Source organism: Ziziphus jujuba, chromosome 1 (genome assembly GCF_031755915.1).
Source record: "Ziziphus jujuba cultivar Dongzao chromosome 1, ASM3175591v1".
In the NCBI taxonomy this organism is placed as follows: domain Eukaryota; kingdom Viridiplantae; phylum Streptophyta; class Magnoliopsida; order Rosales; family Rhamnaceae; genus Ziziphus; species Ziziphus jujuba.
The window spans coordinates 11,093,245-11,120,664 of NC_083379.1; the positions used below are offsets into that span (position 1 = coordinate 11,093,245).

A 27,420-nucleotide genomic window follows, 5' to 3' on the forward strand; every position below is an offset into this window, starting at 1 on the left:
ATAAAGATAAATTATTTAAAAATTATTAAATTATAAATATTAAAATTTTAATTAAAAATTTTAATTACTTTATATTTTAACATCCATGACGGGGTTCCATTTCCCGTTAAGTTTGATTAAATAATGGAGAGATGTTACAGATTCTCTGTTGAGCCATTATTTAAACATGATACAATACCATCTCTAACAGCTGGGTATGGCCAAGTGCATGCACCTGGCTTAGTCCAAAATGAGTGCTCGAGCGTTTAACTTTAGTTAAGTTGCAAAGGGTTCAATTAAAAAATTCTTAAATTCGCTGGTGTATATATATATATTGGGTAGGATGGGGTCCAATGAAGAAAATGTGGGTCCATGGTTGTCTCCGCGGTTCGAGTGCATCAAATGCAAGAACAGGGCTGATCTTGGATGTAATTTAGATTCCCTTTCTGGTGATCTGTTGGACATCCAAGCTTCTGATATGCTCGGCAGCAGTGTTCTTTTGTAATTCCTCCTTTGCTTGGAGGCTTTTTGTGCGTTTTGCTTTTTCGCAATGAAAGTTCAGTATTTACCCAACAAAAAAAAAAAAAAAGGGCCACCGTACAGAAAGCAACGTAAAATAAAAGGTGATAGCCGAAAAGACGTTAATAGCCCCAAAGTATTTCCAAATTAATAAAGAAAATATCTAAATAAAAAGAAATAAAATGATATACAAGAAAAAGGGTATTTATGAATGGGGAAACTAAAATGAAAAACAAAGAGTAAAGAAGCAGGGCAGAGGGCCGTTCTTGAACAATAATGAACAGTCAAACATGACCAAATTCTCCACCTCTTCTCATTTCCCCATCCTTACTCTATACTAGAAGTTGGAAATATTACGGAGTTTTGGCCCATTTCACCAGTTCAAAAACGGCTGCCTCCTCTGCGTTTTTTGGCTTTAGTTTGGGTGTTTCTAATTTTTTTTTTTTTTTTTAATTAAACTCATAAAACGTCGCTGTATGGCATACTAAGGATAAAATAGTGAACATAAATTTGATTCCAGATTTTCGAATCCCACGATATGACTTCTCTATATTGTTATTTGACTTGTGTGGCAATAGTTCTCATACTTGACAACCATCATCTTTTCATAATTCTAAACAATGCTCCTTAAATTCTCTATAATAATATTTGCAAAATCACACCAAAAATCTCTTCTGAAACTGAGATAGGTATTTTTTATTTTTTTAGTTTTTCTCTTCCTTCCCTTTCTCTTTTATATATGCAATGTTTTGATCATATCCATTATGGCTTTTATTTTATTTTTAATTTTGAGTAAACAGATTCTTTTTTTTTCCCTCAAACTTAGATTTTTTTCTAACATACCAGGTATTATTTATTTGTTTATTTATTTATTTATTTATTTTTCCCTCATTCTTCCTTTCCTGTCTCTTCTAGAGTGTGGTTTTACATGTAATTCTCTCACATGCAGTATGAAAAAAAAAAAATAATAATAATAATAATTAGCATAGTTACTTATGTAATATAGTTTTTTTTTTTTTTTTTTTCACATTTAAGCTTGAGCAAAAGGTACATAACGACCACTAAAGTTCTTGTAATCCAACCCTGTATCCAAAACACAAGGCTTTTTTTTTTTTTTTGTGGGTCATATTCAAAGTTTTGAGTATAAATATTTACAATAATATATCAGACGCGTTTTGACAAAACCTTGACGGCTAGATTGTAAGAGGATTTTTCATGCCCAAAGAGGACAATCAGACGCGCGGGTGGTCTGGGCTGTTACAATTACTAATTAATTAAACATAATATATGTGTAGATATAAAATATTTTTGCCAAAACTCCAGCAACAAATAAAGAAAAAGAACTTTTCACCGAAAAAAAGAAAGATAAATAAAGAAAAAGAAGTAATTTTTTTTTTTTTTTTTTTTTTTTTGTGTCAGCATTACAATAATTTTTCTACACATAGAGGAGAGGTGGATTGGTAACTCCAATTCGCTACCTCACTTGTCTGAATTAAAAATAAAAAATGAAAAAAATGAAAAAGGCTATTGAAGGAGCAGATTTAAGCCTCTCGTAAATTAGGTTTGTTGGATACAAATAAAAATAAAAATAATTAGAACTTGAAGTGATAATACATACATATATATACACACACAGTATTATATATGTATAAATAATGAGTTTCATTAAGGGAAAATTGATCTTTGACTATAATAAGTTTCTTGAAGTTTCTTATATATATATATATATCTGATTTATCTATTTGTTATGAATGAAACTATATATATGCATTTTAATTACCAAAAAAAGGAAAAACAAAATATATATATATATATATATATATGAATTTTACCTTTTTTATTTGTAATTTCCTAGTATTTTCAATCATATAAATCAGTTTATATATTTTATTTGAAAAGCCCAGGTGTAGCGTACATGTAAGTATGTATAACACAGTTAACTGAGGCTGTGGCTTAATCGGTAATGCCCTCCAGGCCAATACCCATAGAGTTGTCGGTTTAAGACATTGCCCCTTCTCTTATAGATTAAAAATTACTGTAACGATAAAAAAAAAATGTTTATATGTATGGCTATTGTGTTAGTAGCCAGAGGCTGGAAAATTTTACAGTTACAATATTTATGAAACTATAAACTAACAATAAAGCTCCAGCACAATTACAAGCGAGAAAATATACATATATATATATACATATATATATATTATAAATATATTTTTCTAAAGAGAGGGGGGGGGGGGGGGGGGGGGGGGGGGGGACAAAGGAGAGAAATAATGTATATGACGTTAATTTCCTAAGCAACCATTGATATTATTCTCTTAATATCTTGTAATTAATCGATTTTGGAGATGGTCTGTTTTATCAATTGGAAACCTTAACCAAAAACTATAACGTAAAGATCATTGTATATCTCTAATATTAAAAAAATAATAAAACAAACAACTTGTAAATGAACTATATAACAAACATTTAGTGGCATTTAAAAAAAAAATAGAAGAAAAAGAAGCCGACATAATAGTGGACTATATATAGAACAGTTGAATTTGTTAAAAAGTAAGTAGTAAATTAATTACCTGGATGGACATTTGGCATTTCCAGTGATAAAGCAGTCAAAACAATTGTGAGGTTTCAAAACTTTGTCCATCATCACCATCGCGCTTGTAACGGATGAAGACACCAGGTACATGTTGAACAGTATAGTGGTGGTCTCCTCCTGGCTTCAGACTTTGCTGGAATTCAATGGGTATACTGTGAAACAAAACAAAATCAAGTTGTTTCAAATGCTGGATGCCAATGGGCACCTTCAGTAGTTTTGGGCAGGGACCAATCAAAAGCTTTTGAAGACAAGACAATGCTCCTTCCTCTATTGACTAATGATTTCAATACACTCAAATGCGAGATATGAAGACACTTCAATTTTGGAAACACTCCCTTCTCAAACTGCATCTCCTCACCAGTATAGGCATCGTACGTTATCCCCATGCACACCAAGTTATGCAGATTTTTAAGGGTTTTCACCGGATCCTCTTCTAATTTTGACCATTTAATATTTAATTGTTCTAGATATTGAAGCCTGGTTATCGATTCTGGCAACTTCCTTACGGGAGCTTTTAATTGCAGAGTCTCAAGAGTTTGTGGTAAGGATGACAGCCATTCAGAATCAAACGAGGTATCATCTTCACTCATTGTAGTTACACACAGATTTTTTAGGTGGGTCATCTTCTTCTCGATACACCCAAATAGAATCCTTCCATCTTCACTTCTCAGGTTACAGATGCCCAAACCCCTCAACTGTGTTAATTTTCCAAACTCTTTTATTACCTTAACCCCTGTTTCACTCGCATCCACATGTCCTAACGTTTGCAAGGCTTCTAAACACCCAATCCCCTCATGCACTTTTATTCCTTTACTTTGACATGGATTTAAGTGTGGGTTGTCTGAATTGAACTCAATCTCATTATAACCTGACAGCCACCGCAGCTTACTAAGCCTTTTAATCTCAGCCGGTATCTCAACTACAAATGAGCCACATACATCCAAGGTCTCAAGATTTATCAGTTTTCCTATGGACCTTGGGAGCATCTTTACTTTCGTGTTACTAATATTCAAGTATCTTAAATGGTATAAATTTCCAATATCCTTGTGAATATAATCCAATATACAATCTTGAAAATCTAGCACTTTTACAAGCTTGCAATTCTTCGTGAATGTTCTCCAAATAGACTTGGTCAATATTTTATCACTACTATTTAAGTTCAAAATGCTACGAACCTGAAAGCTTTGGTTAACATTGTGAAGAACATTGCATGAACCATTGACAATAGATATGCGTCGAGTAGCTAGTCCTCCACTAAAAGTTGATCCCTTTTCAGACAAAACGTGACAGAAACTCAACTCCATCATTTTTGTCCGAATAACTTCATGTAGAAGATCATGGACATGACAATGTTTAGAATATTCGGGCCGAAAACGAGGGTGTGACTTCTGAACTAGACTTCTATCTATTAGCTCAGTCAAGTATTCTTGTGCTACTTCTTCCAGTGTTTTATCCTTCCTTGGTTTCACAAAACCTTCAGAAATCCATTGTCGAATTAACCTAGATTGCCGAATAGAATAATCCTCTGGGTACATGCCGAAGTACAAGAAACAACATTTAAGGCGGTAAGGCAGATCATAATAACTGAGGGATAAGATTTCTTGTATGCTTGTGAGATGGAGATTACTCTCCAACTCGGAACTGAGACTGTCGCGTAAATTCTTCCACTCATAGATTGTCTTGTCTTTTGTGGATAGAAGTCCACCTACGGCTACAACTGCAAGTGGTAGTCCTCCACATCTTTCAACAATTTGATGAGACAAATCCTTCAATTCAGGGGTACAAAGTCCCATGACTTCAAATTGAAAAGCCTTCTTGCAAAAGAGTTCTCGAGCCTTTTCTGGATTTAAAGGCTTAAGTTCATGGACATATACAACAGAAGAAAGTTTGCAAAATTCCCCAACCTGCTTGCTTCGCGTCGTAATCACTATCCTCCCACCAATTTTATTATCAAGCAAAGCATGTTCTATATCCCGCCAAAAATCTCTTTTCCAAACATCATCGAAAAAAACAACGTACCTCTTTTGCTCCAAATATACCCTTACTTGCTCTGTCAGTGCGTCTTCATCCATTGAATCGATTCCCTCAGGAGCAGGTCGGTCGTTTCCCTTGCAGAACTGCTTTATGACGTTCTTTAGTAGCTCCTCCTTCCGGTATGATTGAGAAACTGTTATCCAGGCATGGCAATCAAAACGATTTCTGACTAAATCATAGACCTTTCTGGCAAGAGTTGTCTTGCCTAGTCCCCCCATCCCTACCACTGAAATCACAGCTCGTCGAGGTTGTAAATCCTTATTTAACAACCAACCAACCAATTCATCTCTTGGAAACTCAATCCCCACAACATCATCATCCTCAAGATACATGGAACCTTTTCGAGGATCGTACCCTGAAACATATCGACGATCATATGTTGAATCAATTGAATCAAAGCCATACCTTTGACTTCTTTCCTTGATTTCAACAACTGCTTTTCGGATCTCTTGTATGCCAGATGCAATATGGTGGCGTGCTTTTAGTTTGATGATGGAGCGACCAACTTTGCCAAGGGAAGCAATGAAGCAATCATGATCAGTACGGCCGGGATGTCGCTCCAAGTGGAATGCGTATTCGTCAATGATATCTTCGATGTGGAAGGCCACTTCCCTTAGTTCCTTCACCCATAATCTAACACCTGCAGCTCTACCACTTGCTTCTGATCCTTGGGCTTCCAGATCTGCCTTCATATCTGCGTCTTTGAGGAAACACTGAATGGCTTCCAGTTCATTTTTCATTCCCGAAACTTTAGAGCGAACGCCTCTCGACAAGTTTGCTTCTTGGGTCAGCAATCGGACGAGGTGATCGATAGCAATGCCTACTGCCGTCTCCGCCATTCCAAGCTTTATCTTCTTACCACTCACGATGAGAAATATGCAATGTCTTCCCAACACAGCTTTACTCTTTTTCTTCTTCATCAATCATGTCGTATTCAAATTTACCAAAAGTAAGAAAAATATTATAATAATAATAATAAACGCTGTATCAGTGCTCATTTTCTTTTGCCGCACCAATCCTTATTGTCCAGCAAGAACCACCTTTTTGTCTGTCGGTGAAACTGCAAGGACTACTACTTGCTTACTTTGTTTATTTATTTATTATTATTATTTTTTTTTTTGGGTAATAAAGCAAGAATTATTTTTGTTCATAAAAATATTTGTCCCTGAATATAGTATGACGCTGAAGATACTTACAATGCTGCCCCTCTGCCACTCTTTCTTATGAACTTTAAAGCTTTGTTTCACAAAATTGGGTGACTTTCTTAAAATAACAAATACTAATTTTTTTTATTGCCCAGGCCTTGGATTTTATTAATCGGACCAGGCTACCTAATAATATACTTTTCTTATTATAGGGTGTGAAATTCTATTTCTGAAAAAAAATCGGTTAACAGAGCACCACAGCCCAGACTGTGAGAGCTGGGTTCGAATCTTTGGGGGGTGGGGGTGCGTGGGGGTATAGCAACCAAAAAAAAATTAAAAAAACTTATTCTATTTCAAAAGTTGCATACATTTAACGTACTGAAATGTTTTTTTCACATCAGCTGACATGACCATTTCTTGTGCAATCAATTTTTATGGGGAATATTAAGATATGATAACTAGTAATAATTTTTTAATAATACTAAGCTGATATTATTTTATTTATATATATAAATATATAAATAGATAAATTATTTAAAAATTATTAAATTATAAATATTTTAATTTTAATTGCTCGAGTGTTTAAAAGCTTTAGTTAGGTTGCAGAGGGTACAATTAAAAAATTCTTAAATTCGCTGGTGTATATATATATATATATATATTGGATAGGATGGGGTCCAATGAAGAAAATGTGGGTCCATGGTTGTCTCCGCGGTTCGAGTGCATCAAATGCAAGAACAGGGCTGATCTTGGATGTAATTAGATTCCCTTTCTGGTGATCTGTTGGACATCCAAGCTTCTGATATGCTTGGCAGCAGTGTTCTTTTGTAATTCCTCCTTTGCTTGGAGGCTTTTTGTGCGTTTTGTTTTTTAGCAATGAAAGTTCAGTATTTACCCAAAAAAAAAAAAAAAAAAAAACAAAATGCAAGAGCAGGGCCACCGTACAGAAAGCAATGTAAAATAAAAGGTGATAGCCGAAAAGACGTTAATAGCCCCAAAGTATTTCCAAATTAATAAAGAAAATATCTAAATAAAAAGAAATAAAATGATATACAAGAAAAAGGGTATTTATGAATGGGGAAACTAAAATGAAAAACAAAGAGTAAAGAAGCAGGGCAGAGGGCCGTTCTTGAACAATAATGAACAGTCAAACATGACCAAATTCTCCACCTCTTCTCATTTCCCCATCCTTACTCTATACTAGAAGTTGGAAATATTACGGAGTTTTGGCCCATTTCACCAGTTCAAAAACGGCTGCCTCCTCTGCGTTTTTTGGCTTTAGTTTGGGTGTTTCTATTTTTTTTTTTTTTTTAATTAAACTCATAAAACGTCGCTGTATGGCATACTAAGGATAAAATAGTGAACATAAATTTGATTGCAGATTTTCGAATCCCACGATATGACTTGTCTATATTGTTATTTGACTTGTGTGGCAATAGTTCTCATACTTGACAACCATCATCTTTTCATAATTCTAAACAATGCTCCTTAAATTCTCTATAATAATATTTGCAAAATCACACCAAAAATCTCTTCTGAAACTGAGATAGGTATTTTTTATTTTTTTAGTTTTTCTCTTCCTTCCCTTTCTCTTTTATATATGCAATGTTTTGATCATATCCATTATGGCTTTTATTTTATTTTTAATTTTGAGTAAACAGATTCTTTTTTTTTTCCCTCAAACTTAGATTTTTTTCTAACATACCAGGTATTATTTATTTGTTTATTTATTTATTTTTCCCTCATTCTTCCTTTCCTGTCTCTTCTATAGTGTGGTTTTACATGTAATTCTCTCACATGCAGTATGAAAAAATAATAATAATAATAATAATAATTAGCATAGTTACTTATGTAATATAGTTTTTTTTTTTTTTTCACATTTAAGCTTGAGCAAAAGGTACATAACGACCACTAAAGTTCTTGTAATCCAACCCTGTATCCAAAACACAAGGCTTTTTTTTTTTTTTTTTTGGGTCATATTCAAAGTTTTGAGTATAAATATGTACAATAATTGGTTGCCTGACCCATATTATAGCTGGATGAGATGAGCCATCTGTATACATATGTGCTTTTGTTTGGTATGTGCTTTTGTTTGGTCACTAAGGAGAAGGTGATTTTTCTTGTATAGGTTATTTAACTTTATTTGTAAACCTTGCCCTTGCAATGTGTTATTAAAATCCATGTTGTTGGGGATTTTTGGTTAAATTACATGATATTTCGTTTCATAAGAGGGGACATTCTTGGGTAAGAATACAAAACATTTTTTTCTTTAAATTATAGTAAATATTTTTTTATTTGAAGATTCATTTAAATTGGTAATTTTTAAAATATATTAAAATATATAGAATAAAAATCACAGCTTGATAGGTGTTAGGTGTTAAGAGAAAAAAAATTTCTTTTTTTATCTTTAAAAAAAATAACCTCCAGAGTTTGACTCATAATAACATTTAAGAAATATAGTTAATCATTGTCTTTATAATAAATATTACCTAAGCTGTGATGATAATATTTAGCACAGTCGACAGCCAAAGCAAAAAGCTGATCATCAAACTTTTCCTGCCACCACTGTTAAGCTCAAACTTTCAGTAGGTCTATAAGGATTGAAATGATTTTCATATGGATGTCTAAATTATGGCTTAAAGAAGAAGAAAGGGAAACAAGGTGTATGGCTCTTACTCTTCACTCCTCTAAAACATTAACTGTTTCTCATCTATTCTCCATCATGGATGCTGACATGTGATCCTCTTATGTTCTCGTATTTTTTGGGCGCTAACCACAGGTCTAACATAGAATTATACTAAATGTTAAGCGGTGTTTATAAAAATATCCCATATATATATATATATATATATATATATAGCTATGCAATATTATATATGTATAAATAATGAGTTACATCAAGACCAAATTGATCTTTGACTATAATAAGTTTCTTTTATATATATGATTTATCTATTTATTAATTAATCTTTGACTATAATAAGTTTCTTATATATATATATATATGATCTATTTATTTATTTATTTATTATAAGTTTTGTTATTTATTATAATGGTGACGATGTCAATTTATATGGTAAATTGAAATTTGAACATTTAATTCTAATATTTTTTATTAAAACTTTAAAAATATAACTATTTAAATTATTATTTATCATGTTGATTTTATCGATAATCATTTATCAATGATAATAATTAACATTTTTCGTTTGTTATAAATGAAATATATATACATTTTTATTATTGAAAAAAAAAAACTATATGCATTTTTTCCTTTTTTATTTGTAATTTCTTAACATTTTCACTCATATAACTCAATTTATATATTTTATTTGAGAAGCCCATTTGTAGAGTATATGCAAATATGTATAAAATAGTCAAGTGAGGCTGACCTCTCATGCGGATCTGGATCCTCTAGTCTTTGAATCCCTATCCCCTTTCCTGTCTCTCCAATAACATTTTGACATGTCATTAAAAAAAGTATGGAGGAACGCACATTACTTTCTACTCCGTTCCCTCTTTGTATTTTTATTTTTGTTATTTTTAAGTCAATAATTAATGAATTTCATTGAAGAAAAAGATCAATCCATCCTCATGTTTTGGCCACTCTAATCTTGTATCTTTTCGATATATGAGTAAAAATTCAATTAGCATCTTTTCTATGTCACTTGTATCAAGCAATTCCTAGGCATTTACAAACTTCATTGTCTTTCTGTATTTAATATGCAAATTCTATTAAGCCCACAAGCACCACTACTGGAAGTCTGTGAATGGTCAAGTTCCATAAAAAAATTGAGAGTTGCTCACCATTTAGTAATCAATATTCTCCATTGTTTTCTTTTAATCTGAAAAGCCCATTTTTTTTTGCTTTTTTTTTTTCCCAATTTTTAAGTTGAGTCAAAACTTGCAATTTTCATGTTCCTTCCAAAGGTATACGACAAAAGACTTAATTTAAAGTGGGTCAAAAACTTTAATATCCAAGCAATTAGAACCATTTTTCTATGAAATTCTCAATTCATAGATCTAATTCAATAAAAAATTCACTTTGTAGTTCAAATAGTTGGTTTTTACTTTCAATCTAACCATGCCCAAATCTCAATACCATAAAAAACTTGTTTAAATTGAAGTAAATTCAAATCAGCCACATAGCAAATAAATTTCCTCTTCAAACCTATCTGTTAGATAGGAAGAACTACAAGTATAGGGCGGCTCCACAAGCAAATGTAAAAGGAAAGAGCATTATAGGGCGGCTCCACAAGCAAATGTAAAAGGAAAGAGCATTTTAGGGTTTAAAATAAAATAAAAGCCAAGGAGCGGACGGATGCAACTTAGGCAAAATTTGAGAATTTATTTTAAATGAAGTGGCATTTTTATGTTGGATGAATAGGAAAAGGGAAAGAGATTTAGGGATAGAGGATCTAGATTCCTCTCATATATACGGGTTTAAAACATATCTCATTCTTTTATAGACTAAAATATGTTGTAACGATTAAAATATATATATATATATATATAGATAGATAGATAGATAAATAGATATTGCTCTTGTGCATGTAGCCAGAGGTCCTAAAATTTTGCAGTTACAATATTTATGAAACTAATAATCTAGAATAAAGTTCCAGCCCAATTATAGGCGAGAAAATAATTTATATATATATATATATATATTAAAAGAACTAATATATATATATATACATATGTTTTCTAAAAAAAGAAAAAAAAATAATATATACGAGGTCGATTTCCTAAATGATCATTGTTATTATTCTCTTAGTATCTTGTAAGTAATCGATTTTGGAGATAGTCCATTTTATCAATTTGAATCCTTAACCAAAAATTAAAATGCAAAAATCAAGTTGTGTATCTCTAATATTAGAAAAAATAACAATTATAAAACAAACAAATTGTAAATTAATTAAGAACCAAATCATTTGGTTGGTATTGAAAAATAATAATTATAAAGCAGAGGTAGTAGTGGACTATATATAGAACAGTCGAATTTGTTAAAAAGTAGAAGTAGTAAGTTAACAACTTGGATGGATATTTGGCGTTTCCAGTGATAAAGTAGTCAAAACAATTGTGAGGTTTCAAAACTTTGTCCATCATCATCATCATCGCACTTGTAACGGATTAAGACACGAGGTGGTCTCCTCTGGCTTCAGACTTTACTGGAATTCAATGGGTATACTGTGAAACAAAACAGATTCAAGTTGTTTCAAATGCCGGATGCCAGTGGGCACCTTCAGTAGCTTTGGGCAGGGACCAATTGAAAGGTCTTGAAGATTAGACAATGCTCCTTCCTCTATCAATGATGATTTCAATCCACTTAAATGCATGATATCAAGATACTTCAATTTTGGAAACACTCCCTTCTCAAACTTCATCTCCTCACCATTATATGCATCGTACATTATCCTCATATACACCAAGTTATGCAGATTTTTAAGCGTTTTCACTCGATCCCCTTCTAATTTTGACCAACCAATTTCTTATCGATCTAGATATTGAAGTCTGGTTATCGATTCTCGCAACTTCCTTAAGGGAGCTGTTAAGCGCACAGTCTCAAGAGCTTGTCGTAAGGATGACAGCCATTCAGAATCAAATGAGGTGTTATCTTCACTCATTTACTCACATACAGATATTTCAGGTGGGTCATCTTCTCAATACCACCAAATAGAATCCTTCCATCTTCACTTCTCAGCTTATTGATGTCCAACGACCTCAACTATGTCAACTTTCCTAACTCTTCTATTACATCAACTTCGTTTCACTCACCTCCACACATGATAACCTTTGCAAGGCTTCTAAACACCCAATCCCCTCACGTTCCTTTTATTCCTTTTATTTGAGATGGATTAAATGTGAAGTCCAGCTGCACCACTGCACTGACAGTGTGAAGACTGCTTAGCCACCATTGTTGACAATGGTTGCTGCAATTAACACCAAAAAATAATTTGCTCAACAATTGTAGGCACCTGTCAGAAGAAGTTGAAAATGGTGGCCATGCAACCGGCTTAGTAAGGTTATAAATAGGCCCGTTGCATGCATATCCAAGCCAAGTCAAGCAAGCTCAATATCATCCCAAGTGAGGAGTATTGAGAGTAAACTCTGAGAGAGAGTGTTTAAATCTCTAAAGAGAGCTTGAGAGAAGAGTTGAAACTCCAGGAGAGAGTTTGATAGTAAATAGAGAGAGATTCCACGTGAGAATCCGAGAGAGAGAGAGAAGTTTGTGTTTTGTATTCTATTTCTAAGAGAGTAATAGAATTATTTTTATTTTTCTTCTCATATTTCTTTTCTAAAATGGTCAGAGAACCACAACAAATGGTATCAGAGCTCCAGGTCAAGAGCTTGGGTTCAAAATTTGAAGAAACAGAGCCTCTGTTCTTCAAGTTGGTGTTTCGAAAAGTTGCTAAAATCAATAATTTGACAATACCAGGTGAACTTACTCGATGAAATGAGAACAACCAAGTTCTTCGGAGAGAAATGACGATCCTAACGCGCTCTCACGTGCCGCCTGAAATTTTCTGCAGCAGATCATGCACCTCACACGCTGCATGCACCATCTGGAGGTTGAAGACGACCATGTCAGCAGACACGCCATCGCACACAGCCACGTCATCGGCCACCCGACCCGACACGTCGTCAGCCATGCTATTGCCACATCGTCTGCCATGTGTTGACACGTCAACACAATCTGCCATATCATCAGAAGTTTCTAAAATTATGGAACAACCCCTGAATGTTGGAAATTACAGATTAACCCCTGTAGTTTTGTATTTACAGGTTGACCCGTAATTTTTAGAAAATTACATTTTTACCCTAAAAATTATGGTAATTATATTTAGACCTCGGAATAGTCGAGTCCATCATTTTCGGCAGTTCCGGACGCAACGATTAACTCCGTTTTGCCAAATTCGGCTCCATTTTTTGTCAAGCCATAATGTCAATGGAAGAATCATCTTCATGAGCTATGGTTAAGCTCACTGCCATAAATTATACACTTTGGACACCTCGGATGGAAGATCTCCTTAATTGCAAGGATCTATTTGATCCTACAGAAGCTAAAGGAGAAAATTTCGATCCCAGCAAAGAAGCAGAATGGAAGAAATTAAACAAGAAAACAATCGGTCAGATCAGGCAATGGATCGACCACAGTGTCTTCCATCATGTAGCAAAGGAAATGGATGCATATACCCTCTGGAAAAAATTGGAGAACATGTACCAGGCCAAATCTGCTCGGAACAAAGTCCTGTTGCTTAAGCGATTGGTAAATCTAAAATTACAGAGTGGAATTTCTGTAGCCGAGCATATATGTGAGTTCCAGAGCTTGGTAAATCAACTATCTGCTGTGGATTACCAACTAAAGGATGAGGATCAGGCCTTCCTAAGTCTAAGCTCTCTTCCAGATAGATGGAAGACATTCATAGTCTTTCTCAGCAATTTGGCCCTTAATGGCAAACTTACTATGTCTATGGTTAGGGATGCCCTATTTAATGAAGAGGCCAGGAGAAAAGACATTGGCGTAGATCAGTCACGTGCCCTCATCACAGAGAGAGGAAGACAGCAAAAAGGTGGTCGAGATAGGGGGAGAGGCAGGAGCAAGAGCAGAGACAGATCTACAGATTGCAGAAAATCATCATATAAGTGCTATCATTGTGGCCTGGAGGGTCACATGAAGAAGAACTATAGAAAGTTGTTGAAAGAGCAGAGACTCCAAGGTAATCAGCCGAAGAAGGATGGAGAGACACTAGTCACTGTTACATGAAAACTGGCACTTTGCTCCACCGAAGAAGAGACATGCCTTCATATATCAACCCAAGATATTGAGTGAATAGTCGATACTGCAGCATCCTACCATGTCACTCCACACAGATATTTCTTTAAAACGTATAAAGCAGGAGACTTTGGTACGATAAAGATGGAAAATTCAAGTTTTGCAAAGATTGTGGGAACTGGTGATATTCAGGTAAAAACAAATGTTGGTTGTATAATCACTTTGAATGATGCCCGTCATGTTCCAGATCTTCGGCTTAATCTACTTTTGGGAGCAACCTTAGACAAGCAAGGCTATGACAACCATTTCAGCAAAGGCAGATGGAAAATAATGAAAGGTGCCATAGTTGTCACCCGAGGACATATTTGTGGAACGTTGTACAAGACTCATGTGAAGATATGTGCAGATAGCCTCAATATTGCAGAAGGAGAGGCATCTCAAAATCTGTGGCACCAGAGACTTGGTCACATAAGTGAAAAAGGATTATCTACTTTGGCCAAGAAGAAGCTTATCACTGTTTGCAAGGATGCTACGCTAGATCCTTGTAGTCACTGCTTGTTTGGTAAGCAACGTAGAGTCTCTTTCAGTTCCTCTGCATCGAGAATATCAGAATTGTTCAATCAGGTGCACTCTGATATTTGTGGTCCCATGGAGGTGGAATCATTAGGTGGCAACAAGTATTTCCTGACTTTCATTGATGATGCTTCTCGGAAGGTGTGGGTATATTTCTTAAAGACAAAGGACCAGGTATTAGATTACTTCAAACTGTTTCATACCATGGTAAAGCATGAAACAGGAAAGAAGCTGAAATGTCTCTGCTCAGATAATGGAGGAGAGTATACTTCCAAGGAGTTTGATGCCTACTGCAGAAGACACAGCATTCAACATGAGAAGACGGTCCCTCGCACCCCACAACATAATGGAATAGCCGAAAGAATGAACCGAACCATTATGGAAAATGTCAGAAGTATGATCAGTATGGCTAAGCTGCCAAAGCCATTCTAGGGAGAAACTGTTCGTGCGGCCTGCTATTTAATCAATAGATCACCGTCAGTACCATTGAATTTTGAAATTTCGAAGAAAGTGTGGTCGAATAAGATTCCTCATACTCTCATTTAAGAGTGTTCGGCAGTTTAGCTTATGTATCCAAGGAGCTCAGATAGAAGCTCAATGCAAGATTTACTCCATGCATCTTTATAGGATATAGAGATAAAGAATTCGGATACAGGTTATAGGATCCGAAAACAAAGAAGGTTATTAGAAGCAGGGATGTAATATTCCATGAAAACCAGACAATGGAAGATATTGAAAAGCCTAGAATGTCTCCTAATTGTAGTTCTAGTGCTGAGAATTTTGGTCCTAATCCAGCACCAGCACAAATAGCCACAGAGGATAATGAAATGCATGAAGATATACCAGAAACAGGCCAGGAGGAAGAAGGTGATATTAAGCAGGGGGAGACTCAATCCTCTCAAGCAGCTGCAGGGCCATCACAACGGTCAGATGATGGTACACCTCCTGAAATCAGTGGTTTACAAGTTCAGATATCTGAGCGAGGCCGAATTCCATTAAAGAGATTTCCAGAATCTGAGTGCATTTTGCTTACTGAAGAGGGGGAGCCAGAGAGCTTCCAGGAAGCTGTTTCTCATCAAGATAAGGAAAAGTGGCTGCAAGCAATGCAAGATGATATGGAATCCTTGCAGAAAAATCATACTTATGAGTTGGTTTAGCTTTCAACAGGAAAGAAGGCACTAAAGAATAAATGGGCGTTCAAGCTCAAGAAAGATTGCAGCGGAAGGATGGTAAAACACAAAGCCCGATTGGTGGTCAAAGGATTTCTTCAGAAGAAAGGAATTGACTTTGATGAGATTTTCTCACCAGTAGTAAAAATGACTTCAATTCGAGTCATTTTTGGTTTAGTAGTAAGTCTAAACCTAGAGCTTGAACAGATAAATGAGAAGACAACATTTCTGCACGGTAATTTACATGAAGAAATCTACATGAAGCAGCCAGAAGGATTTGAGGTTTCAGGGAAAGAAAACCTCGTATGCAAGCTAAAGAAGAGCTTATATGGCCTCAAGCAAGCACCAAGACAATGGTACAAGAAGTTTGACTCGTTTATGGTTAGTCAAGGCTATAAAAGGACTGCAGCACACCAGTGTGTTTATATTCAAAAATTTTTAGGTGGAAACTTCATTGCACTTTTGCTATATGTGGACGACATGTTGATCATTGGACAAGATGCAATGAAGATTAGTCAAATGAAGAAAGAATTGTCTAAGTCCTTTGATATGAAAGACTTAGGACCAGCTCAACAAATTTTGGGAATGCAAATAATCCAAGACAGGACGAATAGAAGATTATGGCTATCTCAAGAGAAGTATGTTGAACGGGTGATAAAGAGATTCAACATGGATAAAGCCAAACCAGTCAGCATTCCACTTGCAAATCATTTCAAGTTGAATAAGAGATTATGCCCCTCATCTAAATAAGAGATAGAGGAGATGGCTTCAGTACCATATTCTTCAGCGGTAAGAAGTTTGATGTATGCAATGATGTGTACCAGACCAGACATTGCTCACGCAGTAGGTGTTGTGACCAGATTTCTTTCAAATCCTAGAAAAAAAACACTGGGAAGCAGTCAAATGGATTTTCAGTTATCTTAAAGGTACATCGAAGCTGTGTTTGTGCTACGGGGGAGGTGATCCAATCTTAAAAGGCTATACAGATGCAGATATGGTCGGAGACCCTGATAATAAAAAGTCTACATCATGTTATCTTTACACTTTTGCGGGAGGAGCTGTGTCATGGCAGTCAAGATTGCAGAAGTGTGTTGCTTTATCCACTACTGAAATGGAGTACATTGCCGCAACGGAAGCGGGTAAGAAAATGTTGTGGTTAAAGCGTTTTCTCACAGAACTGGGCGTCAAGCAAGAAGATTACAAGATACATTGTGATAACCAAAGTGCCATAGATTTGAGCAAGAACTCAATGTATCATTCCCGTACAAAGCACATTGACATCCGCTATCATTGGATACGCGAGGTAATAGAACAACAGTTGCTGAAACTGATAAAGATCCATACAAAGGAGAATCCAGCATATATGCTAACAAAAGTTGTTGCTCAAGAGAAGCTGAAGCTGTGCAGAGACATAGTCGAAATGGATGGCAGATGACCATCAGTTTATCAAATGCGGCTTGAGGGGGAGAATTGTGAAGTCCAGCCGCACCACTGCATCGACAGTGTGAAGACTGCTCAGCCACCATTGTTGACAATGGTTGCTGCAATTAACACCGAAAAATAATTTACTCAACAATTGTAGGCACCTGTCAGAAGAAGTTGAAAATGGTGGCCATGCAATCGACTTAGTAAGGTTATAAATAGGCCCGTTGCATGCATATCCAAGCCAAGTCGAGCAAGCTCAATATCATCCCAAATGAAGAGTATTGAGAGTAAACTCCAAGAGAGAGTGTTTAAGTCTCCAGAGAGAGCTTGAGAGAAGAGTTGAAACTCCAGGAGAGAGTTTGATAGTAAATAGAGAGAGATTCCACGTGAGAATTCGAGAGAGAGAGAAGTTTATGTTTTGTATTCTATTTCCAAGAGAGTAATAGAATTATTTTTATTTGTCTTCTCATATTTCTTCTCTAAAGTGGTCATAGAACCATAACATTAAATTGTGCATCGCCAATATTGTACTCACTGTTATTGTAAACCGACAAATGTCGCAACTTACTAAGCCTTTTAATCTCAGTTGGTATCTCAACTACAAATGAGCCCCTTGCATTTAAGATCTCAAGATTTACCAGTTTTCCTATGGACCTTGGTAACATATTTACTTTCGTGTTACTAATATTCAAGTAGCTTAAATGGTATAACTTTCCAATATCTTTATGAATATAATCCAATATACCATTTCCGAAATCTAGCACTTTTAGAAGTTTGAAATTCTTTAATAACGTACTCCAGATAGACTTGGCCAATATTTCATCATTATTGTTGAAGCTCAAAATGCTGCGAACCTGAAAGCTTTGGTTAACATTGTGAAGAACATTACATGAACCATTGACAATTGATATGTTTCGACTAACTAGTCCTCCTCTAAAAGTTGATTCATTTTGAGACAACACGTGACTGAAACTTAAATCCTTCATTTTTGTTCGAATGACTTCATATAAAAGATCATGGACATGACAAGTTTAACCTTTGTTTGTACAAAATTTGGTGTTTAATATCTGAACTAGACTTGTATTGATTAGCTCAGTCAAGTATTCTTCTGCAATTGCTTCCAATGTGTAGTTATCATTTCTTGTTTTCACAGAACCTTCAGCAATCCATTACCGAATTAACTTTAATTTGGGTATAAAATAATCCTCTGGATAGATGCCAAAGTACGAAAAACAACATTTGAGATAGTAAGCCGGATCATAATAACTTAGGGACAAGATTTTTGTTATGCTTGCAAGATAGTGATTATTCTCCAAATGCAAATAGAGGCTATTGTGCAGTTTCTTCCCTTCATTAATTGTCTTGTCTTTTATGGATAGAAGACCACCTATGGCTAAAATTGCAAGGGGTGGTCCTCCACATCTTTCAACAATTTTATGAGAGAGATACTCCAAGTTGGAAGGACAACGTCCACCAACTTCAAATTGAAAAGTCCTTTTGCAAAAGAGTTTCCAAGCATTTATAGCATCCAAATGCTTAAGCTCGTGGACATAGACAAACGATGATATTTTACAAAAATTAGCAACCTCTCTGCTTCGTGTTTTGATCATTATTCTCCCACCATTTTTATTATCAAGCAAAGCATGTTCTATATCCCCCAAAATTCTGTTTTCCAAATATCATCAAAAAAAACAACGTACCCCTTTTGCTCCAAATATTCTCTTACTTTCACCGTCAGTGCATCTTCATCCATTGAATTAATTCCCTGAGGAAGTGGTTCTTTATTTACCTTGCAGAACTATTAGGACATTCTTTTGTAGCTCTTTATTGTGGTATGAATGAGACACTCTTATCCAAGCATGGCAATCAAAATCATTTTTGACAAGATCATAGACCTTTCTGGCAAGAGTTGTCTTGCCCAGTCCCCCCATCCCCACCCACTGAAATCACAGCTCGTTGAGGTTGATGATCATTATTTAACAACCAAGCAACCAGTTCATCTCTAGGAGACTCAATCCCCACAACATCGTCATCCTCAAGATACATGGAACCTTTTCGAGGATCGTACCCTGAAACATATTGAAGACGATTAGCTTTCGTATGTGGTTGCTCATTAATTGAAACAAAGCCATACCTTGCACATCTTTCCTTGATTTCAACAACCACTGCTTTGATCTCTTGTATGCAAGATGAAATATGGCGGCGTGCTTTGAGTTTGATGATGAAGCGACCAATTTTACAAAGGGAAGTAATGAAGCCATGACTAGTACCACTAGGATGTCGCTCCAAGTGCATCATGTATTTGCCAACGATATCTTCGATCTGGAATGCCACTTCCCTTAGTTCCTTCACCCATAATTTAACACCTCAAGCTCTATCTGTTTCTCCTTGGGAGGATTCTAGATCTGCCTTCATATCTGCATCTTTGAGTAAACACTGAATGGCTTCTAGTTCATTTTTTATGTCCAAAACTTGAGAACGAATGCCTCTCAATAAGTTTGCTTCTTTGGTAAGCGATGGGACAAGGTGGTTGATGGAAATGCCCACTACCGTCTCCGCCATTTGAAACCTATTGTCTTCTTACTAGGAGTGGGAAAAATTCGTTCTGAACCGACCAAACCGAAATATTTGGTTCGGTTTGGGTTGGTTTTTATTGTTTAATCGGTTTGGGTCGGATTATACATAGAAAAATTTTACATTTTCGGTTCGAGTTACGGGTTGGAAGGAATTTTAACCCACCCAACTTGAACCGAACCGATTCATACCCACTTAGCCATTTTACAAAAATTATTTTTATTAAATTATTTCTATGAAATTTTGTAAGCCCTTGATCTCTCACAATCTAATTACCACCGTTGGATTCCTCATCTCATAAAACACAATACACAACAGTGACAGCACAATCTCATAAAACAAAATTGAAACCCTAGCAGGCAGCAGCCACCTCACGATTGAACTCCCAAGCAACGCCACCACTTGAACAACCGCACCGGACCCAGTCCACTCATCGCTTCCTCGCCGATCGCCATTCGCCACCACCTGCAGGTAACTCAAGCTCTGCATCTATTCAATTTGAATTGATTTTTATTTTTTTTCCTCCCTGGATGCATTTGTCATACTTACATTTTCGATTCCGGCAACCGGGGTTTGATTCCGACGGTTCGGATATTGGTGAAGGGTTCGTGCCTAGCAGTTCATGATGATATATGTTATAAAGGGGGTTAAAGTTCTCCAAAAATAAATAAATAAATATATAAAGTCCAATCCGCGTACAGCCACAAAGAGAGAGAGAGAGAGAGTAAAGTTTGGGAATTTGAATAGGAAAACCTAGTTCGGTTTGTTTGCAACTTTATATAGAATTCCAAATTATTAGGCACGTATATACATACATAACAACTAAAAGTCTTCATTTTTTATATGTGTATGTTACCTGGAAGGATATATGTTTTCTAGCTTGATTCCAAGCTCGTCATGACCTCGGTTCAAACCACCATCCCATGTAGCTTAATATATATTTACTTATCGAACAGAGCACTTACATATCTATGTTGTGAAAAAAGAAAGCTAACCATATATGTCTTCTTGATAGTGTTTTTCTTTCATGATTTTAGCTTTCTGTGAATTAGGAGTGTTTTATGGCATTTTACATAGGGGTGGGCTTTCATATGTATGCAGTATGGTTATATGTTCAGCAGTTCTATTTAAAGAGTATGTCTTACTGATTAATCCGAGTTATACAACATTTATTAGGATTTAGGGTGGACTAGGAGATTATCAACAACATTTCTTATCAACAACATTTCTTATCAACAACATTAGTTTACTCATTTGCATCTCATTGTTTCTTCTGCAATTTATACTAGTCTTTCTTTATTTTTATTGACTATTTTCAGTTAAAAATGCTTAACTACTTCAGGGGATGATGATTTAACAAAAGTATCTCCAAAAATAAGAAAACTGTGGTATTTAAATTTTAATCTATTTCCTTTTTGGTTGAATTCTGAGGTGACTAACCATGGAATTTGATAGGTTGATCAACTTAAGGCACAATTCATATGATAATAATTTTAAAGATTTTATGCGTTAAATTTGCAATTAAAATAAAACAAAAAATATATTTTAATTTTATAACAAGAGAATACCTTGTTTGTTAGGTGGAGCTTGAAGAGAAGGCCAGAAGTCTACACGAGGATATAACAAAGCATGTATAGGCTTTCTTAACCTCTTAAAATAATGTTGTGATATGTCTTGTCTTTATCTATAAAGAATCAATGTTTGAACACTTTGATCTTGTCTTTATCTGTAAATAATCAATGTTTGAACACTTTGATTATAAGACTTTGGCTGCCTTCTAGGCAAGGAAGACTTTTATTAGGTAATTTCTTAAATTGCTTTTGGATGGTAAATTCATAATTTTTCTGTGAAAGCGAAATTCTATTGACTTAAATTTTTTGATTTTAGATGGTATATCAAGATTCTCAAGATGAATACAAGAAATTATACCATATATATATTTTTTTCTATAGATAAGTGGCATCACAAAGTTGTTTACCACGAAGTATTACTATGGAGTGACTAAAGTACTTCATAGTATTGCTTTGTGGTTCATACAGAGATATTGTTACATCATGTCAAAACATGCTTTAATATGTTTCTTATGGACACATAATGTTATGCATAATTTTATAAGTTTCTTTTCCAATTTACCTTCATAATTTTGAGTGTTGCTGGTGATTTATAAAAGTGAGTTTGCATTCATATGGTATCTGCCACACTATTATGAACTCTACATTATAATCCATATTCAGATTTTTAGAATATTCATTTTCTCATTAGCATTTGAATTTGGTTGTCTGATCCTTGTTCCATTGTTTGGACAAATATGTCCTTAGTAGATTGCAAAAGAAATTACACTTCTACAGAAACAAATTGAACCAGCAAATGAAAAAGGATGGCGGAGAGAATATCCTTTTCTCTTTTTTGTTAAGAGTAATATGATATTTATGTGATCGTATGCTATTTCTTTATCTGGGGCATACTCTTTTGTCAGTGTGCGATGCTGCAAATAGTCCAAACTATCTAATCTCATAAAATTTTTTATGTGCTTATACCTGCAAAGTCAAACTTAAAGTACAAGCTGCATATATATATATATATATATATATATATATTTATTTATATATTTATATATATGAGGTTCTTTTCCTCAAGTCACTCAAAATTATTTATGCATAACTAAAACTTTTTGTCTTGATATATATGAATATGAACCTTAACCTGCAAATTTTGTTCACAGTCGCTGAATATGTTGGAAGAAAGCTACTTCTTCAGTCACCTTCAGAGCAATCACGATTATTAGAGAAGCTTCCAGGAGTAATTGCAAATGTAGTGGAGATCGAACCTGTTTTTGACAACTCATTCACAAAAGTAAAACAAGGACCAAACAGCTTGCCTAAATCACCTGTTGGACAGGCTTCTCAAACTCTCAGCATTAATTTGGGCAGTGAATCTAATTCCTCTCCAAATGGTAGAACAGATGTGGCAGGTTTGATAAGCTTCTAATTCTCTGGAATCTATTCTCTTTTAATTTCCTTTGGTGGTTGTTTCCCATTACTTAAAGAATCTATGCTATTTTAAATACATAACATATTATACATGGAAACTATGGAATTCTGTTTTTTCTAATCAATCTTAACACCAGGAGTTTGGATGGAAGAAGTGTATAGCAAACTTTTTTTTTTTTCTGTTTTTTCTAATTAGTATTGCAATTTTTTTTTTTTTTTTTTGCTTTGTGGTCTAATATATTTTTTTTCCCCTGTTTTATAGATAAAATCAAACAGCCTACCGTGACTTGCATAAATCGAATAGCATTCCTTTTCTTCGTTTAATTCCAAAATCACGAACAATTGTGTGATTGTCTATTATTAGGAGGTAAGTTACTTAGCCTTTTTCTCATTATTTTTGCATGTGGGAAGGTCAAAAATTTCTTTTGGAAAGTGTAGTGAAGCCTAGGCTATGAAATTGTTTGCTGTGAAGTTTGGAGATTGTGAAGTGATGTGTGACTTGATTGCTGTGAAGTTGTTATGAAAATCTATGTGTGACATTTTCATAATTTATATGTGGATTGGTGCATGAAATTTGATTATGCTGCTGTTTTTTTTGTATATATTTTTTTCAATATGTTTATTTTGTTTTTAATAGGTTCTAGATGGATGAGGACCACAATGATTTGTATGATATTAATGAATTGGAAGAGTATTTAAATAAATCAGATAAAGCTGAATCTCAACCTTCACAGTTGGATAAACCTTATAAAATGCAAAAGAGAAAACCTTCTAGGGCTCCATCTTGGATTTGGAAATATTTTGAAAAAATTCCAGATAATGATCCAAATAATCCTAGGTGCAAATATAAACATTGTGGGGTAGATTATGCATGTAATACCAAGAGGTGTGGAACTAGTACATTGCGAAACCATTTGATGAACCAATGTAAAAAATACCCTAGTAGGATGGAGGATAAAAAGCAACAAGTTCTTTCATTTGAAAGTGGTAGTAGCAATTTGGTCTCTATGAGTACAACATTTAGTAAAGAGGCATGTAGGCTTGCATGTGCAGAAATGATCATCATAGACGAGTTACCATTTAGCCACGTTGAAGGGGAAGGGTTTAGAAAGTTTTGTAATGCTTTGAACCTTAAGTTTAAACCGCCATCTCGTAGAACAATTTCTAGAGATGTGTTTCAGTTGGACTTAGATGAGAAAATTTTTTTGAAGAGTGTGTTTTCATTGAGGAAGCAAAGGGTTTGTCTTACGATGGACACATGGACTTCCATTCAAAATAACAATTACATGACTCTTACCGCTCATTTCATTGATGATGATTGGAAGTTGCATAAGAGAATTATAAATTTTTGTATTGTGCAAAATCATAAGGGTGAGACAATTGGTAAGGTTATAGAAAATTGTTTGATTGAATGGGGTATTGAAAGGGTTTTCACAATAACGGTTGATAATGCTTCTTCAAATGATGTGGCTATTAATTTTTTGAAAAGAAAATTAAATTATTGGAAAGGAAATGTTTTGGATGGTGAGTTTTTGCATGTTCGTTGTGCTGCGCATATTGTAAATTTAATTGTGACATTTGGATTAAGGGAAATCCATGATAGTATTGCTGGAATTCGTAATGCTATTAGATATGTTCAATCATCTCCTTCAAGGTTAAACAAATTTAAAGAATGTGTAGAGAAGGAAAAAATTGAATTTAAAGAAACCGTGGTTTTGGATGTGTCTACTAGGTGGAATTCCACCTATTTGATGTTGAACTCGGCTTTGAAGTATCAAAAAGGTTTTGATAGGATGATAGATGCTGATAGACATTATCTTGGATATTTTGAGGAGGATGAAGTAGGAAGGAAGAGAGCCGGACCACCTCTAATTAAAGATTGGGATAGTGCAAGGGTTTTTGTGAAATTTCTTGCTACATTTTATGAAGTTGCCTTAAAATTTAGTGCCTCTTTGACTGTTACTTCTAATATATGTTTTCATGAATTGAATTTGATGTATAATGCACTTGTTGAATGGAGTAATAGTCAAAATCATTTGATGGCCGATATGGCAAAGAAAATGTTGATAAAATTTGACAAATATTGGGGTTCACTTGGAAATGTCAACAAGTTGTTGCTTATTGCCGTTGTGCTTGATCCACGATATAAGCTAGAATATGTATCATATCTTTTTGAGGATGCTTATGAAAGTGGTATGGTTGAATCTTTGACTAGGGATGTAAAAGATACTTTAGTTAACCTTTACAACTTCTATAAGGAAATTGATTCTATGAATGAGAGTTCTAAAGTATCAAATTCAAATGATAGTCAATCAATGCAAGCACAACAAAGTGAGATGATGATGGATTCATTGGATGATGGAAGCATAGATGATCGTCGACGTTTGAAAGAATCACAATTTAAAAAAAGAAAAATGGAGAAAAATGTATTGGAAATAAAGAATGAGGTTGATAAATTTTTGTTTGATCCATGTGAGGATGTGGAGAGTGAGAAATTTGATATTTTGGCTTGGTGGAAAAATAATTGGACAAAATATCGAATTTTATCTCAAATTGAAAGAGATGTATACGCCATTCCAGTTTCTACAGTAGCATCCGAATCTGCTTTTAGTACCGGAGGACGTATTCTTGATGCATTCCGAAGTTCATTGGATCCAATAATGGTGGAGGCTTTGATTTGTTCTCAAAATTGGTTGCAATCAAAGCCTATGACGTATGATTATAGAGTTGAAGTACCAATACAAGATGTCGCATATTATGATTCTATTGAATCGGGTAAGAATTTTATTATTATTATTATTTGTAATTTTATTTTTATTATCTATTTTAGAGCTTTTAAAATTTTTTAGTAATATTTACAACTTCTTTTAGCTTACTAATTAATTTAATATCATATTTTAATTTGTTTAGGAGCATCTTGGGTTACAAAACAAAGTTTACCTCCACCTAATTGATCTATGATTACTTGGTAAGCTTGTTGTTAATTCCAAATCATCAATTATCTTTTAAGTTAGATAACATTTTAGTAATACAATTAATGTTTATTGATTGCTAATTCTTTACATTTAATGCTTAATGTTTAATGTTTATTTATAATTTTAATGTTTGTTGAAGGATGAATGGAATTTGGTTTATTGAGGTAGTGAGCTTTGCATGGCATATTGTGAGATTGAGCTTGTGGTTGCTCTAGTGGCTTTTCATGCAATGGAGAATGTGGAAGAAAACAATATTTAAAATAATTTTCATTTTTATAGATTATTAGTTTATTTAATTATAAGTTCATTTTAAAATTTAAGATTTCAAATATGGGTTGTATTTTATTTTGTAGCTAATAATGGTTGTAGACTTGTTATATAACTTATTTGTTGATGTATGGTGTATAATTAGGTGGTGGTAGTTGTAGATTTGTATTATAGTTGTATGATTTTGTGTTGTATTATTTAATATGTTTGATGCTTAATAATTAACTTATTTGGTATTTTTGTTTAGGTGGATGGATGTATGTTAAAATTATTTAATTTAAAGAATAATTTGAAAAGAATACCTAATTTAAAATATAGATTGATGATTAAAAAGCCCTAAAAAAATTTTTATACAATTTTGGTCCAAAGAATACCAAATTCGAAATATACATACAATTTGGGCCGAGGCCCAACACGAAGCCTAAACCGGCCCAGACTGCGAACCCAACCCAAACCGATCAAGTATGGTCGGTTCGATCGGTTTCGGGTTGCATATGGGGTTCGGTTCGGTTCGGTTATGTATCCAACCCAAACCGAATTGGTCGGTTAGGTTTAAAAAAACTCATAAAACCGAACCAATCTGCACCGAACCCACCCTTACTTCTTACTACTCAGGAGAAATATGCAATGTCTTCTAAAGGCAGCTTTACTCTTTTTTCTTATTTATCAACCATATGGTGCAAGATTATTCAATGTTCTTTTTCTTTGGCTACCGACCACTCATATATATATATTTTTTTATAAGAGCTACCGACCACTCATTATTGTTTAGCAATGACTACTTTTGTTCAGTAATTTGTCCATAATAAATATCGCATGAAGCAAGAGATATACTTAGAGCATTTCCGTAAAGTTATTTTGGGGTTCAGGTTTTTAAAATTTGACATTGATATAAAATTTTCAATAAGAAATACTATTGTAAACCCCTGGTCATATGGCACCAAATTAAAATAATGAGAATTAAATAGTATTAGTCATGTGGGTCTCTGACTTAAAAAAAAAAAAAAAAAGAGTTTTATTGGGAAAAAAACACTAACTTCCTATTGAAATTAAAAACAAAATTTTACCATTTATTTAAATAATAATATTATAGTAAATTTATTTATTATTGTTTTTTTTAATAATAACAATATCATCTAAAAATATAAAATTTTTAATTTTTAAAAAACTAAATTTACAAGATTATCATACACATAATAGTTATCTCATATATGTATATATATAGAGTTCGTTTATGATGCGTATATCTGTACGTTTTTATCATGTAGCTCTTCATAAAAACAAAAAATTTTGAAGAAATCGTCATTTTATTGAAGATAATTTTTTAAAAAACGATCATATTTGAAACAGTCAATTTTATAACATGGTGCGGATCATTCACATCGTAAAATTTTCACATTATA

The 27,420-nt window shown here is 34.2% G+C and overlaps 1 protein-coding gene and 1 long non-coding RNA gene across 2 annotated transcripts; one reads left to right on the forward strand and one right to left on the reverse strand.

Annotated features, from left to right (window-relative positions):
• Positions 1–2,309: 2,309 nt before the first annotated feature.
• On the reverse strand, positions 2,310–6,184 carry LOC107416621 (disease resistance protein RPM1-like). Its single transcript, XM_060815215.1, has 2 exons — positions 3,069–6,184; positions 2,310–2,533 (listed from the first exon to the last, which is right to left on the reverse strand). The coding sequence occupies exon 1, from the start codon at positions 6,043–6,045 to the stop codon at positions 3,262–3,264; it is 2,784 nt and encodes a 927-aa protein (XP_060671198.1). The 5' UTR covers positions 6,046–6,184; the 3' UTR covers positions 2,310–2,533; positions 3,069–3,261.
• A 19,134-nt stretch (positions 6,185–25,318) lies between these two features.
• Positions 25,319–25,959, forward strand: LOC132803504 (uncharacterized). The gene is made up of 3 exons (XR_009638807.1): positions 25,319–25,550; positions 25,686–25,743; positions 25,890–25,959. It is a non-coding gene; the product is annotated as an uncharacterized LOC132803504 (long non-coding RNA).
• The last annotated feature ends 1,461 nt before the right edge of the window (positions 25,960–27,420 follow it).

What these genes read in the sequence shown, in the direction of transcription:
- LOC107416621 (XM_060815215.1), bottom strand. Translation starts at nt 6,045, where the DNA reads ATGAAGAAGAAAAAGAGTAAAGCTGTGTTGGGAAGACATTGCATATTT.